At 42.0% G+C, this 21,824-nt stretch overlaps 2 protein-coding genes across 7 annotated transcripts in view; both read left to right on the plus strand.

Moving 5' to 3' along the window:
- OSBPL8 (oxysterol binding protein like 8) overlaps positions 1 to 15,837 on the plus strand; it is a 101,947-nt gene extending 86,110 nt beyond the window's left edge. For all 6 annotated transcript variants that reach the window (XM_075429581.1, XM_075429585.1, XM_075429584.1 and 3 more), the window contains 14 exons: positions 588 to 822; positions 2,181 to 2,365; positions 3,137 to 3,218; positions 4,250 to 4,348; positions 4,792 to 4,888; positions 5,234 to 5,332; positions 6,808 to 6,905; positions 8,301 to 8,390; positions 8,971 to 9,107; positions 9,443 to 9,628; positions 12,162 to 12,249; positions 12,641 to 12,743; positions 13,339 to 13,444; positions 13,693 to 15,837. In XM_075429581.1, coding sequence (XP_075285696.1) covers positions 588 to 822; positions 2,181 to 2,365; positions 3,137 to 3,218; positions 4,250 to 4,348; positions 4,792 to 4,888; positions 5,234 to 5,332; positions 6,808 to 6,905; positions 8,301 to 8,390; positions 8,971 to 9,107; positions 9,443 to 9,628; positions 12,162 to 12,249; positions 12,641 to 12,743; positions 13,339 to 13,444; positions 13,693 to 13,828 — 1,741 coding nt within the window. In that variant the 3' untranslated portion in view covers positions 13,829 to 15,837. The remainder of the gene's footprint in view (positions 1 to 587; positions 823 to 2,180; positions 2,366 to 3,136; positions 3,219 to 4,249; positions 4,349 to 4,791; positions 4,889 to 5,233; positions 5,333 to 6,807; positions 6,906 to 8,300; positions 8,391 to 8,970; positions 9,108 to 9,442; positions 9,629 to 12,161; positions 12,250 to 12,640; positions 12,744 to 13,338; positions 13,445 to 13,692) is intronic.
- Positions 15,838 to 17,924: 2,087 nt separating this feature from the next.
- Positions 17,925 to 20,154, plus strand: BBS10 (Bardet-Biedl syndrome 10). Its single transcript, XM_075429555.1, has 2 exons — positions 17,925 to 18,109; positions 18,181 to 20,154. Exons 1-2 carry the CDS (start codon positions 17,925 to 17,927, stop codon positions 20,120 to 20,122), a joined length of 2,127 nt encoding a protein of 708 aa, XP_075285670.1. The 3' UTR covers positions 20,123 to 20,154.
- Positions 20,155 to 21,824: the final 1,670 nt, after the last annotated feature.

A 21,824-nucleotide genomic window follows, 5' to 3' on the forward strand; every position in this document is an offset into this window, starting at 1 on the left:
AGGATTGTCCTGTGAGGAGCTGCTAAGGACTTTGGGTTCATCTAGTTTGGAGAAAAGGAGGTTGAAGGGCGACCTCATTGCTCTCTGCAACTTCCTGAGGAGGTGAGGTGGAGAGGGAGGCACCAGTCTCTTCTCCCTGGGTTCCAGTGATAGGACACGTGGGAATGGTTCAAAGCTGCACCAAGGGAGGTTTAGACTGGACATTAGGGAGCCTTTCTTTACTGAGAGGGTGGTCAAACACTGGAATGGACTTCCTAGGGAGGTGGTCGACGCCCCAAGCCGGTCAGTGTTTAAGAGGCATTTGGACAATGTCTTTAATGACACTCTTTAACTTGGTCAGTCCTGTATTGGTCAGGCAGTGGCAATAGAACACCGTTGTGTTCTGATGGAACTGTTCTAAACTGTGTACGTTTGACACTTCAGTGAGAAGAGTACATCATGTATGTTTCCAGTGAAGCTAGTTTGACGTTGCTGCCAGGTCAGGCTTGATACTGGCAATTTTAATGTGTATTTTATTAAGATCCTGGTTTGGAAAGATGAAATTATTGTATGAAGTTGAAGATTCATTTAGCCTTTATTTTTTGTAGGTTAAATGACAGTGAAATAGAAAGGCATCACTTTAAAGATCAAGATATGTACTCTGACAAATCCGATAAGGAAAATGACCATGACCACGAGGAATCCGATAATGACGGACTGGGGAAAAGCGAAGAAAGCGATAGTGACACATCGGAGCGACAGGACGATTCTTACGTCGATCCAGAACCAATTGATATCAGGGAAACTACTTATTTAGAACAGAGTCATGAAGAACTTGGGGAGGTAAAAGTGCTGTTGAAATAGTGAGCAAGCAGCTTCTCCAAATAGAAAGCTGATATTTTAGGGGTCAGACTACACTTAAAAGCTGACTTGCAGGATTGGCTTTCATATTTTCAGCAATAATGGGGGGGGGGAAGTGCTGTTCACCCATGTTCTGCCCTGCTTTGCCATTCTTGTGCTTGTGTCTGAGGTTTTGACAGAGGTCACAGACAGAAGGTGCTCAGTTTGAAAGGGCCACCTGCAGCAGAAGTTGACCATGTCTACCCGTCCTGTTGTTATTTCTATTTGGTTTTTATTAAGTTACTCCTGTTTTCTTCTTCTTCAAGTAAAAACCTTCAAGTTGAATGTTTTAATGCAAGCTGACACCTCTTTTTCTACTCAAGAGAAGAGTGAAGCAGACATGGAGTCTGCAGAATTCAGTGGAACACTTGCTGTGTTTCTTATGTCACTTTGTGTTCTAATATGGTGCCCCAGAGCTGCCATTCCACTGCTGCAGGATGTCTTCCATATCTGCACAGGCAAATATGATAGGGATTTGTATGTTTTACTTGCTCTAAAGATACCAAAAATTTAGTAACAGAAATTGAGATGAGCTTTTTCACAAATCTCCCCTCTCTTCTCAAGTGCTAACTATGAGATTTGATTTTTTTTTTTTTTTCCAAACCTATGGGACATAAATAGTTCGTGCTTTCTTGCTTTCTAGTATTGTTTCTAGAAGAAGCAGTAGTTCAGGAAAAGTTGAGGAGTTTAACAATAAATTCTTGAGTATGCATTTTAGAACTGTTCTGGAAAGAGGGATGCTTTTCCCAGAACCTTTGCTTTTGATTTCAGAAACTGTAAGGAAGAATATCTCCCCTCTTCTTCGACAGAAAGGAGCATGCTGGAGTGTGGCTGCTGGTTTTGCTCACTTACCCCTAAGTAGTGGTTTTCTTTAATGAAGGTCAAGGCAGTGAAAAGCATGAATGTGGCAACTTTTGTGGTGGAGAGAAGTTGGTAGAATGAACAGCCCTTGACTGAGAAGTCCTGCACGTGAGAACACAGGGTAGCATACCTGATGCCCAGAAAAGGACTAAGGGAGGATTTCTGAACAACATTCTACCTCAATTTTTTCTGGTTTAGGGCTGATAAAAACAAGTGCAGTTTCCAATGCTGAATAGTATGTCTGTCATACTTCATTGAAGATATGTCATAAGTGTATTTAGAGAAACTTGATTTTTCTCCCATAGTTGCTTCAGCTTCTCCGAGTCTTTCGTCTGAAATATCTATTTGTCATTCTCAGTACATCCTTAGGATGTTTTGACCTGTCTTTTGGAGGATCATTTTCCTTCTCCTTTCTGTAAGCATTTTTTTGCTCACCCTAGGCAGGGGAGGCTGCTCAGACAGAAGTAGTGTCAGAAGAAAACAAAAGTCTGATCTGGACACTGCTGAAGCAAGTCCGGCCAGGGATGGACTTGTCCAAGGTTGTCCTGCCTACCTTTATCTTGGAACCGCGTTCTTTCCTGGACAAGCTGTCTGATTACTACTACCATGCAGACTTTCTGTCCGAGTGAGTCAATCCTGTCTCTGGTTTTCGTTCTTCTCATTTTTAAAACGAAAATGGGGTAACAGTGTATACCGAAATGTTTGATCCAGTCTACTTAAACAACCTCGTAGACTACTTAGAGTTTGAATGTTTGTCTGACAACGTATCAGTTACCAGATATCCTTGTTTTCCGAAAGCTAACTGCCTGAGAACTCATATGGCACATCTTGAAGTCTGGCCCCTCTTAGTAACAGCAACAGTGTCGCAGACATTTCTGGTTTAGCTTTTGGAGACTGATTAGAAGACTTCTCAAAATTAGGTGTTTGTTTTTTTTCTCTAGGAGGCATATTTAAAACGTAAAACAGTACCCGTTAATCTTCTAAATACAGTGTTAATCCATTCAGATTTATAGTTGCCTGCTCAAATGTAGCTAATGAATTACAGACCGTAAATTGAAATATTGTTCAACAATAAGTTCTGTATGCGAGGAGGCTGATTCTTTAAAGCAGTACCTTTTATAAATGGAAGAATGTCGGTGGGGGTGGAACAGGATTTAGTGTTACAAAGAACAGACTCAGTTATGGCAATACCATTTCTGATTTTTTCTTTGATTCACATTTTCAGACAATTATTTGAAAACTTTGATGCAGTCAGGCTGAAAGTTTTACAGTACCGCAAATCACAAAAACTTTGTTTTATTCAACGCCTAGATAAAAGATAGATGACACTGACTAGTAGCATGTTATAACTGAAACAGTATTGATACTTGATCTGTGTGTTCTGTTTGTTTCATAGAGCTGCTCTTGAAGAGAACGCTTACAACCGCATGAAAAAAGTAGTGAAGTGGTATTTGTCAGGATTCTACAAAAAGCCAAAGGTGTCCTCTCACATATTATTTTGTCTTACTTTAGTCATTGTGTCTGGTTTGAGGGTTTAGGGATGTGCTAGAGTAAGCTTTTGGTTTTAAATTATATTATTGCACATGAGAAGGCTGAGAGGGGACCTAATAAATGCTTATAAATATCTCAAGGGTGGGTGTCAGGAGGATGGGGCCAGACTCTTTTCAGTAGTGCCCAGCGACAGGACAAGGGGCAATGGGCACAAACTGAAGCACAGGAAGTTCCGTCTGAACATGAGGAAGAACTTCTTCCCTCTGAGGGTGACAGAGCCCTGGAACAGGCTGCCCAGGGAGGTTGTGGAGTCTCCTTCTCTGGAGATATTCAAGACCCGCCTGGACAAGGTCCTGTGCAGCCTGCTGTAGGTGACCCTGCTTCAGCAGGGGGGTTGGACTAGATGACCCACAGAGGTCCCTTCCAACTCCGAACATTCTGTGATTCTGTGATACTCATTATTTACGCAAATACATTGTGGAACTTTTTGATCCCTGACCATGCTTAAAATAGACTATATTCAGTTGGGGTTTTTTCCCCTTGAAGTAGAAGTTGAACTGAACATTTTGTGATAAAGTTGAGCCGGTTCTGTGTTTACCATTCTTGAGTGATAACATGCTGCAGTTGGAGCGGTAGTATTTCCACACTTCATGTAGCTTTACGCTAAATATTCTTTATAGTCATGTTGGTGGGAAACAATATTGAAAGAAGAAAGTACTCACTACCTAACTTCATGCAAAAGGTCTGTAATAATTCTACAAAAATTCTTATATTCTTTTGTCTTTATATGTAGCCTGGAATAGTTAGCAGGTACACTAAATCTATGCCAGTTTCCTTGGAATGAAGAGCAGGGCAACTGAGCATAATACTCAAATGATGGAATGAAGTACCATGTGCTTCAGCATATATATTATGATTTTTTGTGTGTGTATCTTACTGTATCAGTCTGTCACTGAAGATATTTTGTAAGTTCTGTTACCTGCATTGTGTGGTTACTCTATGTTCTGTTTCTGTTTAGGGACTGAAAAAGCCATACAATCCTATACTTGGTGAGACTTTCCGCTGTATGTGGATTCATCCAAGGACAAATAGCAAGACTTTTTACATTGCAGAACAGGTAGCTGCAATAACCAGCACAAATACTTTGAAGAAAAATACATATATCACATTTTTGTGCTAGACAGACGATATGGCAATTTCAGAAAATGCATTTTAAGCATATTAATAGTATCCTGAAAGCTCTTCTGATGAGCGTAGGTTCTTTTACAGATGTCTCTTTTAGTGTGCCTTCCTAGAGAGACAGAGGGAAAGGTGTTTCCAGCATTTGTTTCCTCTTTCTTTGGTAAAAGTCAGGTGCTTATTTTCTTCACTCTTGAAATTCAGTAAGAATGTTTGCTTGCTCTTTATCTTTAAAGATTATAGTCACATTTTACATCTGTTAACTGTGTTCTGTTATGTGATTTTTGCAGCTTGAATTTTGCATTATTATAGCTCGATGTTTATACTATGTTGCGTGTTCTTTTTTGAAGAAAAAAAAAAAGTGTTTTTTTTTTTTAACAGGTATCCCATCATCCTCCAATATCTGCCTTCTATGTTAGCAACCGCAAGGATGGTTTTTGCCTTAGTGGTAGCATTCTGGCCAAATCCAAATTCTACGGTAAATAATGGGGGTTTTTGGTTGTACCTTTACTGAGAAGTGTAAAATTGGTGCAGATGAGCTGTGTTTTGTGGATGAAAGAAGGCTATTAGAACAATCAGGGGTATGATCATTTTATTATCATTTCCTTACTAGTAGTTTTGCTGCTGGTCTTTAGAATATTAATTTCTGTTTTCAGAGTATTTTAATTTTTAATTGGAGATGTGTATTATAATGGCTTCACTAGACAGGATAGATTGCAATGCTAAATATACTGATACTCTTAATTTTATTGCTCAGTTATTAGGAAATGTCAACTGTTGTCTTGCAGGGTGAGAAATGTGATTTTCTGTCTTGGAATTTCAGGGAATTCATTATCTGCCATACTAGATGGAGAAGGACGGCTAACATTCCTTAATAGGGGAGAAGATTATGTAATGACAATGCCATATGCTCATTGCAAAGGTAGTGGGTTTTTTCATTCTCTAAATGGCAAAGTTATCAGAACGGAAGTTTATTATTGTAAATAGTTCATTATTCTAAATAGTATACTGTGTTGGATTCAAAGTCGTCATCTGAGAAGAGTGTTCTGAACACTGGCAACATTGGTGGCTCTAGGCTTACATGTATTTTATCAGGAGAAAAATACATCTGTTGTTTAAGCAATGATCTATTTTTTTCACAGAAAAGGATTTTTTTCATAAAAAGTAAAAGTATATATATAGCTATCTGTCACTACATGACAGTAATTTACTGTTTGAGTTGCTTTTTTTAAGGAACAGTTTTGAGCTTTTCCATTATTTTCCTCTTGTAAACATAAAAGGTAATGTAGTATCTATACCTCACTGTGTGATCTGAGTGTAAATCATGACCGTTTGTCTCTAGTTTCACTATGGGAAACCAGTCAGTAGTTTGTAAAGCTTGCTGGAAGGTCAGTAGTAGCACAAAATACATTGCAGAGTTACTGATTTTTAAACTGTTACTTATTCAAGTATACCTACCCATGTATTCTCTGCCAGAATTCTCTTTCAGAAGCCTTATAGTCAGCAACTATACTTCATTTGAGATGTATGAAAATGTATGAAAATGAGTTTGCAGAATTAGGTAATTTGACATTGGTTTGGTAGGCTCTTCTCTTTCTGTTGTTCATGGATACTTTTAATACTCTGTTGGATTTTTCTTTTTTTGTGTGGTTTTGGTGAGAAGAATAATACTTAACAATAGAAAAGCACATAACATATATTCAAGTGAAACGGGAAGGAGAACTAGTGTGGCTAATAAAGCTGATAGAGAGGGAGAAAGGGAGAAGAATATGCAGGGAAGGAGAATGTGCATGGTCCAAAAAACATCTTTGCACATGCATCCACTGTATGTAAAATATATTCAGTGTTAAAAAAAGCTGGATTGCAGATGGAAATTCAGTTATCATGAGAAAGAAAGTGTACTTGGCAGTGTCAACCTTGTACTTCCAAAAGTCTTTAGAGAGATGATCGATCTTGTCTGATATTGGTTGTCCATGATTGTCTTCACCTGTGGTCTGACTGTACATACGAGTTCTGTTCAAGTGAAGTTTTTCTTTGCTCTCTTTGTCATATAGTTATTTTCCTGTCTTTATTTAACCTCAAAAGCTTCCCTCCTCCAGTCTTCTCCAGTAAGACTTAAATACCACCCTGCTAGAGCCTGCAGCAAATGCTTCCAAAGACATGTCTTAATAAGCTGTTTTTCCTGCTTATCTGTAATTCACTTGTATCTTTTTTGTTTCTGTTTGGGTTATCTTATTTGGCAGAAAGATCATGCTTATCATTAGGAAAGGTCACCTGAAAAGATCATGTTTACTCTGGCACAGACATGTTTATTCCAGGAATTTTGTGCCCAAAGAACTTAGGGGTTTTTGTCTTACTTATAAACACTGATTTTGGCTGTTTTTTTTTCTCTTGCAGGGATTCTTTATGGCACAATGACCTTAGAGCTTGGGGGAACAGTCAACATCACCTGTGAGAAAACTGGATACAGTGCAACAATTGAATTCAAACTCAAGGTTAGTAAATGCTGTGAGTGGGCACAAGAAGAAGAATGAGCATAATGATAATGAAAAAAAATTATTAGGTCACTCCTTAGATACGATCTGATGTAATATGGAATTGTCTTTTTGTCTTTGTGGAAACTGAGAAATTTTTATTTTAACTGCTACATATCCAGCTACATGTATCTAGCAAATTGTGGTTTGTTTTGGTTTTGTGTTGTTTTTCTTTTTAAAAAAGGAATTCTGTTGTCATCTCTTTTTTTAATGTATTCTTCTGGGTCCAAAGGTTTTGACTGAAACTTACATTGCTGTCTTCATCTCTGTGGCTAAGAGATGCAAACATATTGCTCGTTTTATGAATCTTGAGGACAGCTCTATGGGGAAAAAGCAACGGTCTGTCTTATCTCCAGCAGGGCCAACAGTATGTGTCTAGAAAAGTGTAAGAACAGGGCAAGTGTTTAGTGATCTGGTCACTCATTCAGGTATTTTATGTATTGTTGTTAATATACCTTGGTGATTTTTAATTCTCTAAAAACGTTCAGGGTCTTTGTAAACTCCTGAAGAGCCCTTGGAGGAGAACTCAGACCTAGGTTCCTCTCTTCCATGCTGGGTAAAATTTAAGTTGCTCACTACACCTCGAATAAAGATGATGCGAAGGCTTTGGCTAACATTTAAATCAGCCTCCTGCCCAGTGCTAAGCAACAGTTTACATGGACTGCTTTTGGAGGCTGTGCTTGCTGTAGGAGCACCTCACCACTCACAAAAGCTAAATGAAGGTTTCCAAACTGCTTAAAGATGCTTTGCACTTCTGAAAAATACATTTGCCCTCTTTGAGGCAGAAACTGCTTTAAAGACGAATAAACAGTTTTTAAGGAGAAGTGTGCATGTGGAGAGGGAAACTGTATTCAGTTGAAATCATAGGGCAAACATAAAAGTTAGGAGGCTGTGTTAATTGATATTTTGCCTCATCAGCCCACAGGATACATGTGCAGACTATCAAAAAAGTCGAAGCAAATCCCTGGCAATCATTTTTGTTATTGCTTCTGCAAGAATTAATATCTAGTAACAAATGGTCCTTGGCAAAGTGGTGAAATTACTGTAGCAAATGACTGTTTCCTGCAAGATATCATTGTGTCACTGTTTTCAGCATTATTTTCCATTTTGTTTCCACATTTCTTAGAAAATGCTTTTACTCAGCGTATCTTTTATGAAAATACAGCATGAGAGAACAACTTACTGTGGATTTAGACTTGTTTGGGGGATTAAATGTGCAGACGTTATAATGTTAAAAGCCATCAGGGCTGTTTACATCATATTTCATAAATGCATGGTTTTCCTTAATAGTAAACATAAATACAAAAATAATTTGCTGTTAAAACAAACATGAAAGCATTTTTTTTTGTTTTGCAGCCTTTTTTGGGTAACAACGACAGTGTTAACCAAATATCAGGGAAAATTAAGCTTGGCAAAGAAGTTCTGGCTATTTTAGAGGGTCACTGGGTAAGTTGTGAGCAATGGTATTTCATAATTCTGGCTGATAGTTGAGACAGGTGAAAATAGCACTTAGTTACAAAAAAGACTCAAGTATTAAGAAAACAAAGAAGTACCACTTTCATAGAAACTATCTCTTTATAGTTAGTTCTCACGAAAGTGTAAAATCAACAGTGTTATTTGCAACTGTTAAAAAGTGGAAAAGTTGTGTATGTTTGAGTAGTTTATGAAGAAAATACATTTCAGCTTGTGAACATAGCACATATTTTTAGTATATGTGTTAGTACTATGAAGAATTATTGTGGCACCAGTATGAAATGTTTAAAGTTGATCAGTTCGTGGTGAGATGACACTGGCACCACTGGTTTTGGATGTGGTAATGATTCCATTGCATCTCTGTTCCAAATCAGAACTAGCACAGAGTGCAGAAATTGAATTTTAAAGTTAGCATATCTAATTATTTTTCTACGTGCATCCAAAAGAACAGAAATTCTCGCTACAAAAAAAATTGCTTATTCCTCCCTTTTGTGTTATTTTGACACTCTTTGAGATTAGTACACTTAAGGTAACTGATTTATATATGTTACAGGACAGTGAAGTTACTATTAGTGACAAGAAGACAGATGTTTCAGAGACATTCTGGAACCCAACATCTGATATCAAGCAGCGCAGATTACCTAGATACACAGTGAAGTTTGAAGAGCAGGATGACTTTGAGTCAGAGAAGTAAGTTCACTTTAGAACCATGTCCATGTATAATTATTTTGACAAAATAAAACTCCTCATCTTCTCCAAATTAAGAACAAATTATGACTTCTTTCTTTCCTGTGTTTGCTGATACTGGCCTGTAAAACAAGAAAGCAGCACCGTTAAATACAAGGTCATTATTTACAAACCTTACAATCATGGAAAGTCTTGATGGAAATGTTGATAAAACATATATTATAATATGGTAATACTCTGTTTAGAGGTTGGTCCGTTTACTTAGCCTGTCATTAAGGAAATGTTTGCAATTATTTCTGTCAACGAGATTGTAACTCTTTGTATTGCTCATTTGTCAGGCTTTGGCAACAAGTGACAAAAGCAATAAATAATAAAGACCAAACAGAAGCTACTCAAGAGAAATATGTTCTGGAAGAAGCTCAGAGAAAGAGTGCCAAAGAGAGGAAACTTAAGGGTGAAGAGTGGACCTGCAAGCTGTTCGATCAGGATTCAGTCACAGGAGAATGGCACTACAAATATGCCGAGTGAGTCCTGAAGTGCTTGTAACAAAACCTGGTTGTTAAATGCTTGGTAGTGTTGCTGAGCCTCTTCCTGTGGTTTCAGGTGCGAAAGAACTCAGATATGTAGCTAAGTTCAAACTTGTGAAATACACGTTGCTACTTGATGTTCTTATTTATGTAGTTTAATTAAAATGCATAAATTTTTAGCTGAACTTGGTTGGCCCTTTTAGTGTTGAAAAGGCAGTGATTGCTAATACAGCACACCATGTTTCATGTAACTATTGCAATGGGCTTTTTCTTTTTTATCTTTATGGTTATGTGCCTCTACAAATCGATGATATGCTCTAGAGTTTCTTGGGCATGGCACTTTGGGATGCATTGCACTCCTTTTTTCCTGCCCCTAGGCTGACTGGAGCAGCTAAAACAGATTTTCCCAGACTGAAAAATGTGGTACATATGGGCAGACCAACTGGAAAACAGAAAATTGAGTGTCTGGAAATCAGAAAAGCCTGTGCTTAGTTGAACTGAGCTGTTTAATTTGTTATATGTTAGAATAACTCTGAGAACAACAGTTTTGCAGCAGTGATTAATGCTAGGATCAAGTGGCTCTGCTCAGCTGTCAGATATGCCTGATGCACATGAGTGTCTGTGATCTCTTTGTGTCATGATCTGTATTAGAAGATGAAGATGTAGCTGTCTCCCTGACTGCTGGGATGCATTCTGTGTTCTCACCAGTGCTTGCAAGAGTCAGCTTGGAGCTCGGCCCTTTACTAGTGATGGTTTTCACAGAACACCCGCATTCTGCTGATTCTTTTTCAATACCCAGCACACTTCTGCATTGCAGGGATTGTAAAAGTAAAACATCCGAAGATGACACACTCTGAGTTAAGTAATTCTGAAGCCATGGGTGCTGGAGGTATATTCCCATGGCTAAACCTGGGAACCATTCACCTTTCTGTCCAAGAACGGCAATACTGGGGCAGTGGCCTCAGTGCACGTATAGGGAAGAGTACAGGAATCCTGAGTGCTCTTCATGGCTCCAGCAACTTTGCAACTTGGAGGTTTCCTGGAACCAAGCAGGGATCCTGTGTTTTTAGCAACTCTCAATAGATTTCTTTTCCATTAATTCCCTTGGCTTCCTCTTAAGTCTGTGCCTGTGCAGGCTTTTACCGCCCAAAGCATCCTGCAGCAGGGAATTCCCCAACTAGACTAAATGCTCTGTGAAACACCCTCCTTGGTTTGAACCTTCTGGTGCTGCTGATGACCCTGTCGGAAAAGTTGTGAATAGTCCAGCTGAATTGACTGCCCATACTGTTGAACCCAGTGTAAACCGTCAGGAGAAGTACTGCACTTTGAATCTGTTAGACTATCCCCTGCAGCTTTAAGACCTATCTTGTTAATTTGCGCTATTTCTTGTCTCCTTGAGGCCTTGTGGTTCAACGATGTGCCATGGAAATTTTACTATGCGCTAGAAAGTAGTCTGTGCTGTCTGCAGTCCCTGGAAGAAACTTCTGTCTCCTTTTACACAATAATGCTGTCTCACCTCTTGGTCCATGTAGAGAGCAGTCTTTTCTGCTTACTGTGAAAGCTGTGGCATGTGTTAAAGTATCTGGATTATGTATTTAGGCATCTGGATTACAGATAAAAAAGACCTTTGGGAGAGCAATGCCTGGTTCTTACCCGGCTGCCTTAGATGACATTTAATTCAAGTCAGGTTAAGCTCAGATGTAAATGCAGGTCTGTGTTCACCACATCTGAAACAGCTACAGCCATTTTAAAAGGCATAGAGGAGGAGATGAAAGGAAATCCATGCGTAATCTGCTCTCACTAAAGCTGTGCATCTTCATGCAGCTGGCTTGCAATTTCTGTCCTGAAAAGGCTGTAATCAGCAGGGATGTCAGTCTTTGCCTTTAGTTGTTGTCCAGTGAGCTATGTGTCTTCTGCTTTATTATTTTTTTCTTTAAATTCTGTATCAGCCTGTTCTTGGAAAAGCACTTTTAAAAAATCAGAACAAGAAAACTGTGTGTAGCTCATTAGTGCCTTTTGAAACCAGTCTTGATTGCCATTAGCCACTTTGGGATGAAAGCAGGTTTGAGGTAACTGATTCTTAAACTCTCCTTCCTAGGTATCTTTTTAAAAGAAAAAAAAAAAACACCAAACAAAACAGCAGTCCAAAATAATAATAGTTTTAAAAATCTTCTAATTTCCCCGTAGTTCTAAAATAATAACTGTACATTAAGCAAAAAAGCTCTCCATGTTTGACAGATACATATTACTAGCCAGGTAAATTCATAATTATACTGTTGGTTAATACAATAGTTTGTGCTCTTACCAGCTGGCTGAGGGTTTGACCTGGACGTGAAGTTTATTTTTTGGCTGTCTTGGCCCTTCAGGTTAGGACCGGGCTATAGGTGGGAGATAAGATTGCTTATTCCTTGTCTGACTTCTGTATAGGGAGAGAGAGCTTTAACCTGTTCATACCGAGTAGTTTCTGAGCAGGAAAATGCTTCTTATTTAAACTGTTGTGGTATTAATCAATTATATTCACTTTGTCTAGTACCAGACCATGGGACCCTTTAAATGATATGATCCAGTTTGAAAAAGATGGCGCCATCCAAACAAAAGTTCGACATCGGACACCAATGGTAAGTTCCAGTTCTGTTAGCACAGGCAGCAAGATCCAGGGACTTATGTGCATTGCATTATGTGTATAAAGGTCATCAAAGCATTCGGAGCGATGGGAAATACTATTGCTATCCTACAAAAATGTAGTTTACCCAGTCCGTAGACTTTCACTTCTGTGTTGTCCCTGAACAGCAGAGATGACTTGATTGGGTAGGAATATAAAAAATGCAGACCTGACCTCAACAGTTTAATGTGTGTTTTCCCTTAAACGGGAAGATGCACAAACTTACACATCGACAATTTTAACTTGGATTTCTATTAGATACTGTGCTTTTAACTATTACTATTAGAATGTACTGCTTTACTGCCGTTCTGGTTCTGTGGAAATAATTTATAAGTTTATCAATTTAGGTTAGTGTTCCAAAAATGAAACGAAAACCGGCCAGTCAGAAGAAAGGGGAGTGTGGTTTCTCATCCCCGGAGCCTGATAACCAGGATTCCTCTGGGAGTGAAGGTAGGAAAAGATGCATTTGCATACAGAAATAATAAATCTATTTGACAGTGAAATAGAGCTCCATAGTTACAGTCTCGGTGTTAGTATTATGAAATAATGCATGCTTTAGATCACAGTTCTATCCAAATAAGAAGCACATTGTGGAAAAACAAAAGGAACAAAATGGCTCATGGTTTTAATTGCAAACTTTCCTGTCCTTTTAAACATCAGTAAGTAGTGTAGGTAGGCTGAAATGGTGCACATGTTTAGTATCTGGGAAAAAGAACTGTGTTTATAAACTCTTTTCTTTCTTAAAACAAGATGAACTGTTTTAATTTGTAGATGAGTATGTTGCTCAAAGGCAGATTTTTGTTGCTGATAATGCTTGCAGAAATTAAGCAATACAGTGAGTGTTTTAAGATATTTCAAGCGCTTAACTTGCTGTCCTTTTGTGCTATAGGTGACTCTGAAATAAAGCTTTAGTTTTCAGTAGAAGCTTAGCTAGAAAACTTTCTCCTCGCTTTTGCAACTGGTTTAGTTTGTCCTTAGTACTTTGTCCCTTTTCTGACTTAGCGGTCGCTTCTGTGAACTACATCTGGCTTTTGTACCTTTCTAGCGCAACTTCTGAAGCATAATACAAGAATAAGGAAAAAAGGGGCAGACCTTGGTGAACTGCAGAGTGCCATTGAGTCTATAAAGGAGACACAAGAAGACATTAAGAGGTAGTACTAAATAAAATGTTTTACAATGGTTTAGAGAATACTAATTTTCTAGAATTTCTTTTCCTGCTATGTATCTTTCTGTTTTAGAGCCTTGATATCTTTAAACTGCCCTTCTTCCCAAATGTTGATTGCTTGATGATTTTTTATAATTTTCCTCAGAAACTGTCTTTTGTAGGGAACCCTAACATAATAGAAAGTGCCAAATTGTCAAGATAGTAATTTACAGGATGTTATTTTCTGTCTTACAGGGACATTATGGCTCTACGAAATAGAGTCACTTCTAATTCACCACCCATGGACTACCATTTCTTGCAGTTTAAGCACTATGTCTTCATTTTACTCGTGGTTCTGCTACAGCTTACCATTAATTTCTTGTTCAAATAGTAAGTGTGAACAAGGGCCTTTCTGAACTGGAATGATTGAACTGTTACTGGGGACCATATTTCAAGTTGGACTTTAAATGATGCAATATTATCTAAAAGAGCCCTGTAGCAACACAACAACTTACAGAACTTTGCCTCAGCGTCCATCATTCAGAATCATACTCCTGTCTACCCAGCTGAAGTAAGAATTGTGGAAGTGCCAGTACACTCTTGCTCCTGGTGTGTGCCTCTGTCCTGCAGACATACGACATCAGCCTTGTCTTTTATATTATATCATATGCCGTAGTGATGAATCTTCACTGCAGAATAGATGAAGTTAAAAATTCAGAGGTCAGACCCTGTAGGTAGGATGTGATTCCTGTAAAGGTAGAATGATAAATGAGCACACCTTGTTACATTTAAACTTAACCATTTTTGTAACAAATGAACTTTTGAAGTAGCCAACAGTTTTTGTAAATGGCATTGGGTGTTTGGAAGTAAACTTTTGTTTAAGGTCAGACAAATACGTTATTATACAAAGATCATGAGTGTTAGGAACTGGCAAGTAAAAAGCTGAAGTCTTTGGGAATTCTTCAATGGAATGTGCTTGATTTGTTTTGGAAGTATGAGTTTTTATCCTGAATTATTATAGTGGCTTGCAAGCCAGCTGTTTTATTTTTATAGTTTTACAACTTCAGGTTCTTCATAAAAACATTCCTGCATCCACTGTACAGAGCACATTTTTAACAGTACAGCGCCTGGGAAGGTACTGTCTTGGTCCACTCATTAATTGCAAATCCGTTAAGGATTTATGATGTGTTTGTAAGTCTTGATAAATCTACAGCTTCGAATTTACATCTGTGTATGGCCATGTCACAGTAAGCAGACAGACTGCTGAAGTGAGGACTCTCTCTTAATTTTTGAAAGAAAATGTGAAGATGCAAAGGTGTGCTTAGTACGTAGCTTGAGTTGAACCTCCCAAAAGGCAGACGATGTAGAACAGAATTCAGGCACCATCACGAGTTCGCTTGCAAATGAAAATATGTGTGTTTACAAGGGGAAAGTCCAGAAATTGTGGGATGGCTAACAACACACGTATCAAAACAAATGAGAGTGAAACCCTAAGTCTTCATTAAATTCCTCCTTACTGCAGTATATACTGCCCAGCAGAGCACACGGATGCACTTATTCATTATGCCGTAGCCATACCAATTAATGTGAAGCTTAAGTTTCAATTTAAACCCAGGGTTTCTAACATTTTTATTTGAAGAAATACTTGCATGTATAGAACTTGCAAAATTCCAGCAAAAAAACATTGTGCCAGCGTTTATCTGGTGAATTCCTCATGCCAGTCAAGCATGAAGAACGGGGCCGTAGTACTGTGAAGGTACTCTCAGTAACCCAGATGAAACAACAGGATGGTGAGTGGCACAATGCAAGGGGCAGCCAAGTTTGTTTTCAGAGGATCCTCTCAGAAATCAAATCCATCCTGGACAGTGGAACAGTTCATGTCTGGCTTTTTGCCATGGCCTGGTTATCCCTCTGCCTTGGGCAGTCTCCCTGACTCTCCAGGTTATCTGCCTTTCTGTTCTGCATCAGTCTTACCCGTATTTAGTGAAAATACTATTTAGTTGTTACTTGTCAGTCTAGCCTCATGTATTCCTGTGGTTGACACCTTCACACACCTCCCCTTCTCTTTTACCTTTCCCCTTCTTTGGGCCTCGGCTATGTAATATTTTATTGCTTAAGCAGTCAACTTCCGCTTAGTTCTTACAGCTTCATATGAGCATAGTTTGGTCTTGAATAATTTTCTGGAATGTGGTACCTTAACCAGAGTGACCCTGTATACGTGGAGAGGACCAAACTTGATTGGACTTCTGTTACTTCTACACCTGGTGAGGTAGAATTTGTGAATGTAGAAAGTCCCTCTGTAAAACAAAAACAAAACAACACCACACAAACAAACAAAAAACAAAACAAAAAAACAGAAACAAAACAAAAATCCCCCCACCCCTAAGTTAAGTCTCTAAACAGAAACTGAAGTTATTACACATGTGTAAAATGGCATAAAGAAAGCAGAATATTGTAGCATTACTTTAATGTTCTCAGCCTGGAATTTGGCCATTCGTTATCATGTTCAGATGTCAAAGCTTCACTTGTCTTAACATCCGTTGCAAGCCTTTAAACATACTCTGTACATGAGAGTAAAACAAAGGAAGGGAGTGCGAATTTGGGCAATAATTCAACCTCCTAAAATAATACTCTGCTAAATTTGTGGTGCTGAAACTCTTGACTGATGGTTACGAGCTTTTATCTCCCTTGTAGATAGAAATGTCCTTCTACCCTTTCATGTTGATTTTTTTTAATCATTTCTACTCAAGATCAGTCAATAACACAGTCTGCATGTATTTTTACACAGACTGCATGGTAGTAACTGTGGATTTGACCCAGCCAGCTGCCTGGCAGCGTGGTGGTGTACAATGTCAGACTAAACAGATACTCCAGATCTGAAATTCATGCTCAGCTCAAGATTAAGTAAAATACTTGAACAGAGCAAGACAAAATGCCTGTGCTTATTTTCCTTTCAACTTATTTTTTAGAGTTTAATTCTGTTGTAAAAGTGGTTTTAGTGATGATCCGGGAAGCTAAAGAATACATGATGAAACTTTTCAAAAAGTAAAATGGCAGCCTTCTGCTTGACTGTATGGTTAGATAACTTAAATTGTAAAAAGTACATCTAAAACCTAGTAATTCCAGTTTTGCTGGGTTTTGTATGATGTTTCTTTGTGAACAGAACAAAGAAGTTTCTTGCCTAATTTTTACAGTACAGCTGGTCACGTGTGTATGAAGCCTTTTCTTTAGCGCATCACTCTTGTCCTATGTTACCATGATGTGTAGCTGATCTTGAATATTATGTACTTAAGACGGAGCTCTGCAGAGTTACAAAAATTGATTGTACAGTTTGCAGATGATTGAGGGCTGTGGCCTGCTACTAGTTTTTAAAGTTTAAAACAGCACTTGTTTTCACATTTGATTTACAAATCTTGGGTTTTTTTCTTGTACAGGAAATATTTTCAGAATTTGTTGCCATGTGGTTTTGTTGCTTTGGGTTTGTTTTGTTATTTTCAAATGCACTCAAAGCCTTTAATTTGCCATTTAGGTACAGATTGCCTAGTTAGGTACAGATGACCTAAGGTAAGAAAAAGCAAATAATGCCACGTGAAACGTAGCAAGCACCAGTTTCAGCAGCAGATGAAGTTTCTTGCTTTCACATGGTGATTCCTTGTAAAGAGTTGACATTACTTAATGAGGGTACAGCCTGGTTGTTTCCTCACCCCACCCCCACTTACATCTCGTAAATTGGTTGTCCCATAACATGTAGCGATGGCAGTCCCCTCCTCTTTTGTGTCAGCTGTTCGCTGCCCTCCTGTGCCTTTGGAACTTTCTGTTCTTTTTTATTTTGCTGGACTGGTGTTCATCAAACAGACTTTGGAGTCCACGTTTTGTATAGTTTCTTGAGGGCTGTATCATTTCACCGCTGTTTGTGTAAATAACGTGTAACAAGGATTCTGTACATCTCCAAGTTTTGATTATTGCTGTTTCAAGGGTATGCTCAAGTCACAGAAAATCTAGCGGTTATCCAAGTGTTGTAAACAGTGCCTTCTTGATGGGTTCCTTGCTGTTCCGAGACATGTAAAGAAGATTTGTCCAGTTTGTGCCATATGTAACGTCTGACCTTCTGTGAGGGCGTTCGTGTTTGAAAAGTTGAACTGTCCTGCTTCGTCAGCCTAAGGGGGGGGGGGGGGGGGGTGTCAACCCATTAAACTATTCCCTCTTCTGGCCGGTGAGCCGCGAGTAGAGCATTTCTGGCGTTGGCTACCGCGAAGCTGCGACGCTTCGTTGGCGGCACCACAGAAATACGGCCGCGACAGCCCGACAGCCCCGCGCGTGCGTTATTTCGGCGCCTCCTCTCTGCTCAACGGGACGGAAAAGCGGGCGGAGGGCCCGGGCGCAGGCCTGCCCCCCCGTCAGGGGCCGGGCCCCCCTCGGGGCGCCGCGCATGCGCCCCCCGCCGCTGGGGCGGGGCAGCAGCAGCAGTACCGGCAGCAGCGGCGGCCATGGTGCCGCAGCGGTGGCCGGGCCGGCTGGAGCAGGAGGCGGCGGCGCTGGCGGGCGCGGTGCGCGGCGCGCTGGGGCCGCGGGGCGGGCGGGCGCTGGTGGTGCGGCCCGGCGGCCAGGCGCTGCTGACGCGGGACGGGCGGCGCCTGCTGGAGGCGCTCAGCCTGGAGCCGCCCGCGGCCAGGTACGGCGGGGCGGGGTGGGCCGGGGAGGGACGCACAGCGCGGGGCCGCCTGACCGCCCGTCTGCCCGCAGGGTGATGGCGGCCTGCGCCTGCAGCCACCGCGCCGCGACGGGGGATGGTGCCAAGACCTTCGTGCTGCTGCTGGCCGGCGTGCTGGGCGGCCTGCGGGCGGCGGGCGGCGGCGGCCTGCGGCGGGCGCTGCTGGCCTTCCAGGCGCGGGTGCTGGAGCGGGCCGTGGCGCGGGGCCTGCGGCGGCACCTGCCGTCGGCGCTCCCCGGGGGGCTGGCGGCCGGCGGCCTGGAGGCCCTGCTGGCGGCCGGCGGCCTGGAGGCCCTGCTGGAGGCCTACCTGGGCGGCCGGCTGGGGCCGGGCGAGCGGCGGCTGCTGGCGCGGCTCTGCTGCGAGTTCTGCCGCCGCTGCGCCGCGCCCGCCGCCCTCCGCCCGCCGGTGCTGCGCCTCCTGGGCAGCCGCTTCGCGGAGCTGCACGCCGCCGTGGCCGGCCTGCCCCTGGCCAGCTCCAGGGTCCTGCCCGGGCTCGTCCTCCGCAGGGACTTTGCGGCCTACTGCCCGGCGGGCGGGGAGCGGCGGGCCCTGCTGCTGGCCGGGCCCCTCGGGCCGGCCCTCCTGGCCCCCGGCGTCGAGCTGGTGGTCGGCTCCGAAGGTCAGTGCGGGGCCTTCCGGCGCTGGGCCTCGAGCGGCGCAGAGGCCGTGATGAAACACTTGCAGAGCAACGACGTCAAGCTGCTGCTGTCGAGCGCGAAGCAAGAGGAGCTCGTTATCCACTACGCCAAGTTGCACGGTGTGTCCGTGGTAGAGTGCGTGTCGCCGGAAGAAATGGCCCTTATCAGCAAGATCACCGGGGTCTCACCTTGCGACAGCCTGTGCGGAGAGATCGCCGAAACCGTGGTGGCAACATTTTGCCAGCCCCTGCTGCTGGGCTCAAAGAGGTGCGTTCACGTTGGCTTCGCCAGCGCGGGCGCCTTTCAGCCCCATTGCCTCGTCCTCTGCGCGCCGGTCGACAGCGTGAACGAGCAGCACGCAGCTGCTTTGCAAGAGGCATTTACCATGCTGCAGCAGCTGTTCAAAAGGGTCGATCAGGGGGAGGGAGGCGAAGCAGAACGTGGAAGCCAGGATGGGGCCGCAGATGTTTGCAGCTGGTGTTCTTCAGCTACTCGGAAGCAGCTCGTGATAGAAAATACTTCTTGTAACGGTCATGGGGTGTCTGAGCAAGGACTGGAAACACGCAGGGGTGAAGCAGAGACACGGACTGCAGAGCCCAACTTGCGGGGAAGCGGAAATCCAGTGTGTGTGCAAACAGACCTGCGAATGGCCTCAAATCCTGCCTGGCACGCCAGAGCGCTTGGTGTTGCCGCTGAAGGAGAGGGCACTTCAGGGGAGGTACAGGAACCGCAGGCAAGAAGAGGGCAGCCAGGTGACCCGCACGAGAACCATGGACGTGACTCGCTTGCGGGCAGCCAAAAGAATCACAGCAGCAATGCTAATGGAGTCACTGCGTGCGAGCACCTAGGTGTTGGCAGAGATCTGGAGAAAACAAGTTGCGATGCAGCTCCGTTTAAACACAAAAAGAGTTGCGTAAGTATTGCGCAGAGTTGTTCCAGCTGCCTCATAGAGGCAGGGTCCGTGTTGCCGGTAGGAGGTTACTTTGAAATCCTCTTGCATTATTACATTCGGTACTACGCAAAGCAGCTTCAGCAGTCAGAGCTGACTGCCATATCTAATGTAGTTGCGGATGCTTTGCTAAGTGTTCCCAGGACATTGTACAGCACAGAACGAAACGGCTTTAACAAATTCTATCTCGAAACCACAAACGCGCTCAGAAGAAATGAGCCGCTGCCTGTGAACGAGAAAGGCTTAGAATCAGTGTATTGCAAATACCAGTTAATCATCTCAGTTCTTCATTGTGTTACAGAGCTGCTTGCCATAGATTTAATAATTAGTGTTAAGCGGCCACTGCAAAAAATTGAGGATAATGACTCGGAAGATGACTGTTGAAATCATTAATAAAGAATGTTTTGATGATGTGCTTTCCTGTGTCTTCTTGTCAGATGTACGTGTTTCAAAATTCAGTGCCAGAGACCAAAAGATACCTTTTTATGCCCAGAGACCTGATGTGCCGTTTTCCTCTTAGAAGAAAAGGAGGAAAAAGGCTGATGAGCAGAGATTTGTGGAAAACTGGGTTGCGAACAGCTCAAACTTGAGTTGCAAATGTGGGAAAGTGTAGCATATTCCCACAGCAGAAGGTCTGGAGTGCCCTTTCCATCTGGAATCCTGCAGCAGATCCTGTGTGCGTGCTAGCCAAGGGCGAACTTTGCCTCTTCTGGAGGTCTGGGTGTTTGTGTGAGTTGGATGGGAGGAGTTTTCCCGGCACATTAGAAGCTGCCAGTGTGATGTGGGCCACTGAACTCACAAGTTGTAGCCGAGGGGAGGGGGTAGCCTTCGCAGCAGGCTGGACTGAATGTTATTTTAAATAAAAATATTTCTTTACATATTGTGGTTTTGGATATAATGGGAAAACTAGCTGTTGTTAGCCCATCCAGCGCTGGGGCAGGCCGCTGTAGGCCACTGCGGTGTATCCCAGTGAAGAATTTTCTCGTCTGATAGGTGCAGCGTTTTTATCCTCCGTGGAGTTCACGTCAGTCAGACTAGTAGAGTGAAGAATAATTTCATATCATGACTGGCTGGCATTTGCTCTGGCATGTTAGTTTGTGTGACATTACTTGGTACAGCTATTAATTGTAGCTATCCGGGAGTGAATTGTTCTGCTACGATAAAAGGCTGTGTGATCGTGGTAAGAGTTTACACAGGCAATAGGGCAGTTTTGCATGAAAAACCTGAGACAATTTTTCAGTTAAGACTTTGATCATTCGGGATTTTATTCTGGGTCTTTTGGAATATTTTTTTTTCTCCTTTTTTTCCCCCCTGCAGGATTTTCACCCTAATAAGGTTTGCTTTAAGCTCAGTATCACCTGGATGTCAATATACCTCCCTGTGCTGTGTCTGCTGTGGCTTCAGAACTGCGGGCTTGGTGGGGGAGGTTTCGAGTGACTGAACAGCTGCAGCCGATAACAGTATCACATTGGTTCTCTGTGTGCCATTGCCAGTATTGCATAAAACTTAAAATAATGGGATTTTTTTTGTTTAATCTGCCATTACATAAAATTTAGTGGGGGTATTTAAGATCACAGGCATAAATCATATTTGTCTGCTATACTCAAGATGCTTACAGCTGGAAATCAGAAAATTTTTTTCCCCCATTAATTTGTGCTGTTGCTTTCCCTTTTTTAGTTTTGTTGGAATAGTCTGTCTACCAAAGTTGTTTCAGGTTTTGGCAGCAATCCTTTGTTTGACTGCAACTTTCTGTTGAAAGTTTATATAGTATTTGTGGTAATATAAAATACTGTATTTTTTTTTTCCTGACTAATACATACCTACAGACACCTGCATATGAAAACCACTGGAACTCAGCTTTTGCTAGAGTGGTTTCTTCAATGAAGGACTAGGGACAGTAATTCTATTGTTTAGAATCCTTTATGATGGGTGCAGAGGTGGGGCAGAATTAAAAATGGAGGAGAGGAAAGAAAATCACATTCAGCAGGCACGTGGGTTCTGTGTTTTACCTTTGTAATGAGCTGCTGAGACAGCTCTGCTCTTGCACAAGTTCCTGCTTTCTCCCTGCAAACTGCTGACCAGCTTG

Source organism: Opisthocomus hoazin, chromosome 8 (assembly GCF_030867145.1).
Source record: "Opisthocomus hoazin isolate bOpiHoa1 chromosome 8, bOpiHoa1.hap1, whole genome shotgun sequence".
Lineage (NCBI taxonomy): Eukaryota > Metazoa > Chordata > Aves > Opisthocomiformes > Opisthocomidae > Opisthocomus > Opisthocomus hoazin.

Coding starts and splice junctions, on each gene's coding strand:
- BBS10 (XM_075429555.1), top strand. CDS start 17,925: ATGGTGCCGCAGCGGTGGCCGGGCCGGCTGGAGCAGGAGGCGGCGGCG. Junction 18,110..18,180: donor CTGGAGCCGCCCGCGGCCAG/GTACGGCGGGGC, acceptor GTCTGCCCGCAG/GGTGATGGCGGCCTGCGCCT.